Source organism: Helobdella robusta, assembly GCF_000326865.2.
Source record: "Helobdella robusta unplaced genomic scaffold HELROscaffold_8, whole genome shotgun sequence".
NCBI classification, from domain to species: domain Eukaryota; kingdom Metazoa; phylum Annelida; class Clitellata; order Rhynchobdellida; family Glossiphoniidae; genus Helobdella; species Helobdella robusta.
The window spans coordinates 1,573,321-1,586,855 of NW_008705459.1; the positions used below are offsets into that span (position 1 = coordinate 1,573,321).

At 31.7% G+C, this 13,535-nt stretch overlaps 2 protein-coding genes across 2 annotated transcripts in view; both read right to left on the minus strand.

Moving 5' to 3' along the window:
- Positions 1-9,575: 9,575 nt before the first annotated feature.
- On the minus strand, positions 9,576-10,764 carry HELRODRAFT_165467 (hypothetical protein; the record flags this gene model as incomplete). Its single annotated transcript, XM_009032038.1, has 2 exons — positions 9,576-9,761; positions 10,561-10,764. 2 exons carry the CDS (start codon positions 10,762-10,764, stop codon positions 9,576-9,578), a joined length of 390 nt encoding a protein of 129 aa, XP_009030286.1.
- Positions 10,765-11,501: 737 nt separating this feature from the next.
- The window catches only part of HELRODRAFT_165468 (hypothetical protein), a gene marked incomplete at both ends in the record, with an annotated part of 2,867 nt that continues 833 nt past the window's right edge, over positions 11,502-13,535 (minus strand). Inside the window, 3 exons of the mRNA XM_009032039.1 lie at positions 11,502-12,037; positions 12,109-12,859; positions 12,985-13,473. Of these exons, the coding sequence (XP_009030287.1) occupies positions 11,502-12,037; positions 12,109-12,859; positions 12,985-13,473 (1,776 nt within the window). The remainder of the gene's footprint in view (positions 12,038-12,108; positions 12,860-12,984; positions 13,474-13,535) is intronic.

The window sequence follows — 13,535 nt, forward strand, 5'->3', positions numbered from 1 at the left end:
GGAATAACCTGTCATTAATTTATTAATATTAAGTTATTTAATGTCGCAAGACATTGTCAGAGAAAAAAAGTCCTCCAGCACTGTCTTAGGTTTTAAAATAATCATTAAATTATAATTGATCCGTTCTTTCAAGTGTTTAATTTTACCCTACAAAAAATATCGTGAAATATTTAGAAATACTATGAAATTGTTTAATTCAATGATTTATACTAATAAAGAATGTTGTTTTCAATAAGATATCCAATAATTAACGTAAATTAAAAAAATCACCAGCTTTGAACCGTTTGATGACCAAGTGGTTTAAGGTCGCCTGGTTCTGTTTCGCGGTGCATGCGGTGTTTCGCGGGTTTTAATGTGACAAAAAGATACTTGCCTTGTGTGCATGCTTTGTGTGTGATGCGTCGTTTGGCAGTGTTTCTGCGTTGTTGATTCTTGATTCCTCTGAACCTAGGAACAATGTAATAAACTTTTCATCAGTTATTGGTTCGCCCTTTGGCTTTCCTCTGGTTTACAACAAAAATCCCACATTTATAAACTTAAATTAAGGACAAAATATTTTGCACATAATTAACACAAAAACAAATTTAAAATGTAGTAATGTATTTTTTTATTCATTATTCTTCTTACATGTTATTCTATACTTTATAAATAAATTTTTGTGCCACTAAGGCTGTACACTATCCACACCACATGACTCACATAACATTACCTATGCACGCGCTAGCGCCGCATCATATGTGTATGATAGTCTTTTTGTCCCAGACAGACAGTATCGAACCATGCCAACACGTAATAGCAGCTTGAGACATGGCATTTTTACTGAGTGAATTAACTCGGTGCGATGACCACGAATGAAGAATGCAGAAATATTCGTTAAAGTAACAGATGAGATTCGAGAAGGTAGTTAGCTTATTCTATAAATATATATATATATATATGGTAGATATATATATATATCTAAAAGAGTCTTATATATATACATATATAAATAAATAAACAAATATATATATATATATATAGAATAAACATAGTAAATAATAATAGCGAACATAGCGAATAATAAAGTTTTTGGCAACAAATTGCACATTTTAACATATTTTAATTTTTTTTTATTAAAATAATCATTTAAATGTGGAACAGTAACCAAACGGTTATCTGATATATGAATAAATAAATATATTTATATATAGAATATATATATATATATTAGGAAGAAGACCAAGTTCTATACAGTTGTTCAAAAAATCCACCGACGATTCAGCATTAACAAGTTTTATGGTTGATTTTCTAATATTTTGAACTAGTTCTTTACAATTAAGTCTATTCAAAATGTTGAAATCCATTTTATAATCGTTTATGATTTTAATTGTTAAAATTAATCAAGCAAGATCCCATTTTTATAATCGTTTATTTTTTATATTATTATTAAAATTGTGCATATAGATCTATTTCGACGTAAAGTCATCATCAGTGCAATATATTTTAAATAAATTCTATTAATAGTTAATTAGTTGTATTTTTTAATATATTAAAATAAAATAAAAGTAACGAAATAAAAACGCAAAGGTTCATTGAAATTAGTAAACAAAATATTTGAAATTATACGATTGTTCATGCTACGTGGCCGTTGTCAAGATGGCAACCAACAATGTCACAAATTTGAAGCGCGAAATTAATTAGAATATCGTTTCTATTATTATTATTATTATTAATATTATTAATTATTATTATTATTGTTGTTGTTATTATCGTTATCGTTATCATTATTATTATTATTATTATTATTATTATTATTATTATTATTATTATTATTATTATTATTATTATTATTATTATTATTATCATCATCATCATCATTACCATTATTATTAATGTTGTTGTTGTTGTTGTTCTTTTTATTGTTGCTGTTGTTGTTGCTATCGTTGTTTGATTTTAATTTTAACAATTAAAATCATAAACGATTATAAAATGGATTTCAACATTTTGAATAGACTTAATTGTAAAGAACTAGTTCAAAATATTAGAAAATCAACCATAAAACTTGTTAATGCTGAATCGTCGGTGGATTTTTTGAACAACTGTATATATATATATATAAAATATATATTATATTTATAATAATATATAATATAATATAATGTAGAAAATCAATCATATTCTATATATGATAAAAATAAACAACCAAAGATAAAAGAAATATAAAAATACTCGCAATCCCTAATCGTATCATGGATATATATATATATATATATATATTATATATATCCATGAATCGTATCCACTTTAACTCGCAACGCAGCACATCACTACCTAAACGATCGAAATCGAAAGTGGCTCGTTGATGACAATTTCAATGTTTTATTTTTCCTGGTGAAATTTCTAATACTGTGAGGTAAAGAAGTCGGTCAGTCTTTAAAAAATTATTAATTGAAAAGTGAGTTGGTATAAATAAGTTTTACTTGTTTTTGTAAAGTCGGTCGGTGGTTAGGTATCACTATCAATTATGAATATTTTAATTACTTTTTTAATTAATGATTAATTTAATACATTTTAATTTAATAATTTATAATTAATTTAAATTTTAAAATATCTATTAAAACTTGCAGAAAAGAAAAAGTAAGTGAAAAGTAGTTTCTCTTCTAAAACAAACTCTAACATTTAACATTTAATTAACTAAGTAGCTAAGTAAAAAAAATTGTAAAAAGTGAAAAACCTCTAAAGTCTGACTAACTCTACCTTGATTTATTAATGAAACTGTTGGCAAAATTCTAGGACAGTGCCTACCATGCAATTGAAAACACATTATAAATGCGGGAGATATGTAGAAAAAGAGTGCACATAAACAACGACCAATGAGATTGTGAGCACAATGTCGAAACATAATGTAAGAAATTTTAAAAAATACGGAACTGTCAAATTTTATTATTTTAAATTATTTATATTAAAATAATAAAATGAAATAAATAATTTTTATTAAAATAGTAAAAATGGAAAAAAAAATCTTATTGGCCATTTATATCATCAAATAATTAAAAATTGAAATGAAATGGAATAATGAAAATACCAAATAATTAACAAATAAAATTTTGGCAAAATTCTAGGACAATGCTGATTTGTTATTAGTACATTTTTTTCATTAATCTAGTAAAAATGCCGCAGAAACCATTTTTATTATTTTGAAGTGGTTATGATTTACGCGTGCCATAGCTGTTCGAATATGCCCAAAATGAAACATCTTTTTTTGCACGTCGTAGTTCCTTTTTTGAAAAAGACTATTTATTGTAAAATGAATCAGGCAATAATATTAAATCGTTTAAATTTTAACAAGCTATATCGTCTCACTAGAAATCGTAGAATAACTAGGCAGTGGTTAAGGTTTAATGAACTGTTGCATCGGGAAATGTTTTGTGAAAACTGCGGGGAAGAAATGTACGAGGTTATTCATTTAGTTAATAAAGTTGATCAAGTCATTTGGCGATGTCCAAAAGAAAATTGTCAAATGAGGACAAGTATTTGAAAGGATTCATTTTTTAAAAATAGTAAATTAGAGATGTCAAAAACGATACAAATTCTTTATTGGTGGGCATATTTGACAACAAGGGAGGTTGGCGTAAATAAAAATACTGTTGTGGACTGGTACAATTTTTGCCAGGACGTTTGTATAGACCATTGTATTGATAATTTTGTACAGATTGGGGGTCCCAGAACAATTGTAGAAATAGATGAAACTAAAATTCAGAAGGCAAAATGTTATAGGGGAAGAAACAACAGATATAAAGATGGATGGGTGTTTGGAGGAATACAGCGATGGACAAGAATATGTTTTGCAGAGGAGGTACAGGCACGAGACTCACAAACTCTAATCCCTCTCATTCAAAAATGGATTGCTCCTGGGACAACAATAGTCTCTGATGAGTGGCGTGCGTACAGTCAGTTGAACAACTTGGGTTATACTCACATCACAGTGAGTCACAGTGTAAATTTTGTTGATCCAGTCACGGGTACACACAAAATATCGAATCGATGTGGGCCAGATTGAAGCGTACATTTAAATATATGTATGGGACATCCAAAGACTTGAAGGCTACATATTTAGCTGAATTTATGTGGAGAGAAAAATTCGGTAAGTTGCCTTTTGGAAATATCATTGTACATGTTAGACAGAAATGCAACATATGCTAGGGACTATGATACCTTAATTTTTCTTTTTTCTTAATTTCAATTTTTTATAATTATTTTTATTAGTACATTTGTTTGATATTATTTAATGTAAAAAAATACAAATTTTGAGATGGTAAAAGAGAATAAAATGTATACAATCTTTTTGTCCAAAAATTTAATTTATATAAATACTAGTTTATATTGCCTGCCGCCTGCAATCGATTAATTGATATTTTATATTCGTGACATTAACACTTCGATAGCTCTGTATTTTCGTTCATTCATTAAGTTACAGCTGTGTTGCGTTCCCTTTTCTAGTTATCTCATTGGTCGTTGTTTATGTGCACTCTTTTTCATACATATCTCCCGCATTTATAATGTGTTTTCAATTACATTGTAGGCACTGTCCTAGGATTTTGCCAAACTGTTTATTAAACAGTTTGAAATTATGATGTCATCTAACTCTTAAGTCTAAAATAAAAAAATCATATTTTAAAAATTTACCTTTTTATCAATGATGTGTATTAGTTTAGTTAGTTTAGTGATTTACAAAAAACATAAACATCCTGTTCAAAAGTGAAAACCCCTAACATTAGTCATTAATTAGTGATCAGTGATTACTCATGTGGTGGTGAGGTAGTTAATCTCTGGTAGTGCTATTTGTCTAACAGTATAAAAGTTTAAAAGGTCATTATGTAAACAATTAACATTTATTTCAATCGCTACTTCATTTTTTATTATATATTAATGAAAATTTAATTTTTATATTTTTCTAATAGTATATTGTAATTTATTATTTAACTTATTAATTAAATTGACAAAATGTTTTTAAATATTCATTTTATTACTATTGTTTTAAAAATAACACATATTAAAATAAAAATAAATTTATAAAAATTTTAAATTAAAACTACTAAGCTTAAAATGACTTAATTACAACAAAAAAGCTTTTTTCAGAAAAATTTGCATCATCAGTGTTAATGTTTGAAATATGAATTTACAGTTTAAAATATTGCAACTATGGTAAGTGAAACTAAAAATTAAATTAGATATTAATAAATAAAATTAAAAGTTAAACAAATAAATTTTTACAAATAATTTGTTAAAAATCGAAATATAAATGCTAATATTATGTTTAATACAATCAATTATCATAAATGAACTGACTAATTTATATATATAAAAATATTGTCTACTATAAATCTATAATAATATTGTCCAATTATGAATTATATATGAATATATATGTATATTATTATTATTATTATAGGAAAATTTACAGAGCCTTTTTTAAAAAGTTACTCAAAAGCACTCTCAAATATAATGTAATATTGTCCACGAGAAGAAATATCGAAATGCAAATAAAAAATATTTCTTTAGTTCACATTTACAACTATAATAATGTTCATCAAATAGAATATCAAATAAACAACAACAACACACGTTTAGACGACATTTTCCCCGAGATCGGGGTTGCCGTTTGGCTACCTATGATGAAACCGAAATACCCCTCGACGCCATTCACCCTCTTCTGCCGGATACTGAGGGCCATTGTCACTTCTGTCATCATAAGTAATTTATTTGGCTAATTTTTACGCAGGACGCCCTTCCTTACGCAACCACAGTTATAAGCGGTGGGCCTAGCCTTTGATGATCTAACATCACTCACAAGGCAGTGAGGGTCAGTTTAATGTCATAACCAGGACTAAATAGAATATCAAATAAAAAAGTGTTTAATTCTTTTTTAAACCGCACAAGTGATTTTCCAGGTCTGCGGATGGTGTAATGAAAATTGTTCCATATCCTCTGTCCACAAACAGCAAAATTCCTCGACCCAATTTTCGATTTAGTTGCCGAAAATTTTAAATAGTTCTGATCATTTGATTTTAAAACAAAGTTCTATGAATTCGTATCCTTGAATCCAAACATTTTAGACAAGTATTGTGGAGCAAGACCATTCAAACATCTGAACACACATATTTTGAACACGATCCTTTTTTCTACCGACAGCCAATGTAAATCCCTGATGAATGGAGAAACATGATCGAACTTCCCACCACCCATTACCACTTTAGCAGCTCTATTCTTAACAGGTTGCAACATTTTAACCATATTTCTCGATGTTTCATACAATAGACTGTTGCAATAGTCCAATTGTGAATGAACAAACTAATGGATCAACGCTATCATGGTGATTTTGTTTGAATACTTTTTTACTTGAAACAAACACGACTTGACCATATGCCTAGTGTGTTCTTGCATAAATAAATTGGTATCTATCGTAAACCCAAGAATCCTTTCTGTTTCTTCAAATTTAATAGCAGAATCTTTAGTGACTTTATACGTATCTTCGAAGTCTGCTACCAGGTACGCAATAATTTGGTTTTGTCTTTGTTTAGTTTTATACCATTTTGGGCCATCCAAGTGTTAACTGCAGAGAGAGCATCTTTCAGTCTATTAGCTAAGTTTTAAAACATTTTAAATGATGCACTCAACACTAACTTTATATCATCTGCATAAGCATAACCTCTCATATAGCTCTCAATGATATCAAAAGCATCAGCAGTATAAACCAAGAAAATGGGCCCAAAACTGATTTTTGAGGAACCCCTGTTAACATTTTTTCTTTATTAGAATATTTATTTTAAAAAAATATTTGTTGTCCTGCCATACAAATAAGAATCAGAAAGTTTCAACACTGTACCTGATATTCCATAATTTATAGACAACCTCCGCATTAGTATATTATGATCAACGCAATCAAATTCTGCACTCATATCAAACAATGCTACCAATGACACCTGCTTCAAATCAGATGCATAAAACAGAGTTGATAATACCTTGAGCAAAGCTGCTTTTTATTTTTATTTTTTCCTTTTTTTTCCAAAAACCTTTTCTTTCTTTGGCCAGTTTAATTTTCTACCAATTAAAGTCTCAGTTGAATGAAATTGTCTATATCCATACTGCACATGAGGCAAAAGATTGTTGTCATTGAAATATTTTAATATTTGTTTTGATACTATTCTTTCAACAATCTTTGCAAGGAATGCTAAATTTGAAATAGGCCGAAAGTTCCGAGGGTTATTTGCCTCAGATAATGGCTGCTTTGGCAACGGTATAATAATTGTTTGTCAATAAATTGATGGGTAAATTTCAGTTTTCAAACATGTTAATCAAATCAATTATAAAGAACAAGAAGAGATCGATATGCTTTTTAAAAATATTCGTTGGCGATGACTTTAAAACAATTGATTTAACATCATCTCTTGAACACCGAAGAAAATCACAAAATCTTTGATCTTTATTCACTTTAGTACTGAAAGAAGATGAGCCCTGTACGATAATCTTTTTTTAAAATTATCAATCTTGCTTATGAAAAAATCTGCAAATATATTAGCAGTATTATCACTGTTTGCATCGTTACTCTTACCAGATTTTTTGTTACATAAAATTTTATTTAAGACTCGCCGAAGTTGTTTTGGATTCTTAGCATTAACATTTACTAAATTTTTCCAGTACATTTCTCTTCTTTTTGCAAAGTATTTATTTTTTACAATAATTTAATCTCTCCGTATCTTCTTTTTTTCTGAACATTTAACATTTCTGTATCTTCGTTCCAATTTTCTACAAGCACGTTTCATTTCTCTACAATATTCATCAAACCATGGTGCCATCTGAACTACCCTTGACTCTACTGTATGGACGGAAGCAACAATATTAACAATCTTTAGTAATTTTTCATTAAATATTTTTGCTGCTCTATCAACATTATTAACATTACAGGCACCACTTATTGGCAATTTTTTAATCAATTCAATCAATTTATTTTCATTGACACGATTCCAGGCGCGTACAACTTTTTTAGTCTTCACTACAGGAGGGCGATTAATCGGCGAACAAAATTAAAAAAAGAGTGATCAGAAAAACCCCAGGTGGATATATTATAACATCTGTTATGAGCAAGCTAATCACATACACGACCAAGTCTAAAATTTCACTCAAATCATGCGTTGGTTCTTTAATTATATTTTGCATTGAAAACAAGTCAAATAACCTGGATTATGATTTAGCATGTATAATCATCATTTTTCTCCACATGTATGTTTAAGTCCCCTAGTTATACAATGTGATCACCTGATATTACTATATTTTCTAGAATATTTGACAATTCTTGAAAAAATAATCTGGATACCGGCTGTGATCCTGGTCGATAAACAGAAAGTAACACAACATTTATTTTATTTATTGTTAAAATGAAAACAACTGCATCAAATGTAGCCAATTATGGTAGATCAAGTTTCTTATATCTGAATGAATCACGAAAATAGATTATTATACTTCCGTGACCAGGGTCATAAGGTCTCAGAAAATCAACAAACGTAAATCCCGGAGGCATAGCTAGTTTAACAGAGACATAATCTGAAGAAACATGTCATGTCTCAGTCAAAACAAGAACATCCAGATTATCATTCAATAAATGGTATATCCTGTCAGCTTTTGAAATCAACGATCTGATGTTTAATAAACCCATATGTACCTTTTACCATTACCCTTGAAACTCATCTTGTCACAATTGTTAATGTCGTTGATATCATCACCATCATTATCACCACCATCATCATTATCACCATAATTATCACCGTTATCATTGCTATTATTATTGTTATCATTACCATTCATACAATTATTGTCATCATTATCATCACCATCACTACCAACACCGTTAACATTACTATCATCATCATTCTCACCATCATTATTATCATCTCTATCAATACTATTACCAATATCATTATCATTACTACAATCATTATTATCACTGCTATCATCATTGTTTTTATTATTCCCACCACCACAATTACTACCGTTATCATCACTAACATTCGTTTTACTTCAATTTATTACATTTTTATTATTAATATTGTCAATATTTTTACTTCAATTTATTACATTTTTATTATTTATATTGTTAACAAGAATCATGCCATAGTCATCGGTTTCACCACCAACAACTTTACCGCCGTTATTGTTGTTATTATTATTATTATCACCACCATCATTATCATCACCACCACCGCTATTACAATCACTATGCCCATCATTGTTGTTATCATCTCTGCCAACTTTTTCTTCTCATCGTTATCTTTATGATCAACTGAAAATTTTTTCCCTTCAACATTATCATCAAAGGTAAATTGAAGACTTTTGTTTCTCTTCACCACCCTTACCACCATGGTTCATCGGAAACACTCTCCCCTCATCATCATCCTTGTTCAACACAGTTTTCACTTTATTGTATGGAAAATTTAAAACATCCTTTTTTTGGCTTTTATTATTTTCAGGATTCCTAGTTCTTCTCTCAATCTGTAGATGAAATCCTAGTTTCAGCTATTCCTTCTGCTTTGCAATTTCAATTAATTTTTTAAATCTGCTCGTTGTTCCTTAGTCATGTCGTGACCAATGTTTATTCCTTTTAAATCATCATCTAACTTTTTTAAGTTTGACTGATTTTTCATGATCAAATCTTTTAATGCTTTAAATTTTAGTTTTACTAACAATGGTCTGATGTTATCTGATTTTCTGGCCAGTCTGAAGTGTAACTATGCATGATTTATCTAATTTGTCATTAATTATTGTATTCATAATACGTTCAATTTTTTCTTCGTCTTCCTTCCTGTCATCGCTGAAGCTCTGTTCATGATTTTCCTTCAATCTAAAAATTATGAGATTACAGAACCTTTCCTCCATTCTCACTGAAGGATTTAATGGTCTCTTGTTTAAATTACTTCTTTTTTCAAAGCCGTATGCCGTCGTTGATGTTAGTAACATCGTCGTTTACTTTTACAACGTTTTTAACTACTACTTCTTTTAAGGTATCCGTATACGACTTTTTAAGGTTCTCTTGAAGTACATTGATCCTGTCATCAAGGTCTTCATCGATATTTCTTTTGTCTACTTTAGCCAAAATATCCTTTTCATCTGACCTTACATTATGTCACTGCTATCTTGAATTTTCTTTATATATTCTCCCAATTCGTTTAGATTTTTGAAGATTTATCAAAACATTTATCACAACTTCAAAAAATTTGGGAATACTCAGAATTTCTTTAATTATTGACTCAGAAATTGAGGTGCATTTCTATTGTGTCACTGAGTTACACAACTTGCAATGCAATATTTCTTTCTTCCCAGCCTTAACATTGACGTTACAGGTTAAACATTTACCAGCCATTTTAAAATTTCAATTTATAACACCAATAAACAATTTTACACGTATCGCTAATTTTAACAACGGCACAAACTGAAAATAAAGAGATTGTATGACCCATTATATAATTTCAAGAAAAATGTAGTTATTTAAACTGTAGATTATCGCCGGGCGACATCCGAATTCCGCACCACGCAGTCCCGAACCGCGTCCGCATACGAATATCTACCCGAGCCTTCGCTTTGGCGGAGTCTTTCCTGGCCGGGATCCGCAACTCTACAATAGACCCTCTCAGAATCTGAAAACACGGGCCGGGCGGAAGTTTGTTCGCGCCCTGCTTGTTGATTAGAGACGCCGACCTCGTCAACTATCAGCAAGTCCTCTTCAACATCCATTATTTTAGGTAGAATAATTAAGCCGAGCCAAATTTCAAGTGTACACTTCTTTTATTCAATAAAAGAAACAAAATAACAAACAAAATAGTACAAATCAAACCCCTGTCTTTATTAAAAAGCGATAAATCCAAAATTAACAATCTATTAATAATATAACTGTCAGGCAGACGAAACCAAGCTAGAAACAAAACCTAAAATAAAAATAACGAACGACCTCCTATATCTCAACTCGCGGCCTTTTATATGTTTTTACCGCCCTATCTACATAACGCTTTTTATATCATAGAAAATTCTATACTCACATCTATACTCTTTTCCTATACTCAGAACAGCGCGTAGCACGCGTCGCTTATATTGCTATACTCCCTATATACAAAACAGCACAGCAGCGTCGCATATATAGCATATCAAATAAGATATACACATGCATAGAATGTCTATTAAAATATATAGATATATACAGGCACGTCAAAGACGCAATCATCATCACAATCGTCACAATTTTACAAAATATACAGGCGGCATATTTCAATCGCGCAATCATTATCATCACAATCGTCACAATTTCACAAAATCTACAGGCGGCATATTTCAATCGCGCAATCATTATCATCACAATCGTCACAATTTCACAAAATCTACAGGCGGCATATTTCAATCATGCAATCATTATCATCGCAATTGTCACAACTTCACAAAGCTCCCCACCCTCTAAAACGTCGTCCCGACGTTTGTACTTATAGATCTTCACCAGACTCAGGAACTTCCACCATCCATTTTTCTAGCTCCGGTCCCCACCTCGTCGGTTTCCTTCTTTTTCTTTTTGTCGTGGCCGTCGTGCTCGATTGAATTTCCGTCGGTTGCTTATCGTTTTCTGTCGGTTGTTCGTCCAGACCAGCAAACAGGTCCATCGATGGCTGGTTACCTACGGCGAACAAATCTGGTAGCTGATCAAAGAGTTCGTCAGCAAGCCTCACAAGTTCTGGAACGATGTCTAGCTGCCCTGGTAAAGATTCTGGCGTATCTTCGCCTGTCCAGGTTTGGACAAGCAACTCGGTCGACTCGTCGCTACTTCGTGATGGTGCTTCTGTAGGCTTCCCTATGGAATCGTCTTTTGCGATGTTTTCAGGCTCAACCTGTTCCGTAATCACCTTCTGATGCGCCGGTGGATGTCGCCTCAGCTGTTGTTTTACCGGTCGTGCATCCTGAGTAACAATCTTATGAAAAACTCCTTTTACAGCACCTATTTCTCCACTCGCACAGCTGAATCTGTCTGAGAAACTTTTAAGTATTCGAATCAACTCTTCTCTCGCTTTCTTAAGAATATCTTTTATTCAACCATACCTGTAACTTCTATTAGATTCTCATATGCTAGACGATCAACTGATTCCTTTGCTTTCACAGCCGATGATAAATCTGACAATCGCGTTCCCCGGTTTTTCACCCTCGGTTGATCATTGACATTCAAGATCCTAACACACTGTCTTTCATATTTTATAGGTAGTAACGTTCTAGCTACATATACACCCGATTCTATTTGTCTGTTTTCCGAACACATAAATCCGGTCGATTCCAACTTGGACTGCTGGCAAACAATCATCTTTGCTGGCACGTCTAATTCAGTCCGCGCAGGGATGCGCACTTCCGTGTGAGCTTCAATACGACAAAGCTTCCTGCGTGAAAAATGTTTAATAACTAATTTCATCGTTCTATTTTTGTTACCCACGGCGATTTTTCCTTCGCCAAACTTCCACGAGATATGATTGTTCTTGAGCCAATCTAAACCTAAAACAATTTCTGAAACATGATCAGACACCAATACCAACGCTGATTTGGAATAATCATCAACTTTAATTTGCAACTTCATTTCTCCTTTGACTGGAATTTCTGTGTTGTTGGCAGCTTTCAATCTCTTTTCCGTCGGTCTGATCTTTGTGATATCAACCATAGACGTTGGAACAATGGATACACTACTGCCACTATCAAGTAAACCTAATCTTCTTTTGCCATTAACTGTGATTGGCAGATACATGACACGATCGTTGCTTTCAATTGACTTGTTCACGTGATCCACTGTGCTGCTTGTCATTCCTTTCTGCGGGCACTCCCTCACAAAATGACCTGTCTTTCCACATTTGTAACAACCTTTGAAATTCACTTGACTATAAGTTTGAGATTTGCAGGTCTTATTCTTCTGAGGACATTCGACTGCAAGATGACCTGTCTTCTTACAATTGAAACAAATTTTCTCTCGCTCAATCGGGATACCGTTGGCTGCGCTCTGTTATTTCTGAGTTCTTCGAATGACTTTCGAAGGAACGCAATCTGTCGTAACATCGACTCCATGTTTTCTGCTCCTGCTTGTAAATCTTTAACCTGCGGGTTAAACCTGTGAAATGAATCTACCACCATCTTTGAAACTTCAAGACGCTGTGCAAACCTAAGAGCATCGTCAATGTTCTTTGGTTCTTTTTCCCTAACCTTTAACTCTAATTCAGCATTATCGAGGGCTGACAAGAAAAAGTCCCTAGCTAGATGTGTAGCTAATCTTGACTGCTCTCCTGGATAGGCTAATGACATGAGTCTTTTAGTAACCATCGACAACTCTCGTAACGACTCACCAGGTTTTTGACGAAGAATCTGTAATTCGTACCTGTATGACTCTTCATGACCTCTTGTTCCAAAACGATCTTCTAGCTTAGATACTAGCTTTTGGTAACCTAAACCTGTTAAATCCCAGAAACCTGTGAAGCTCCACCTGTTAACGTACA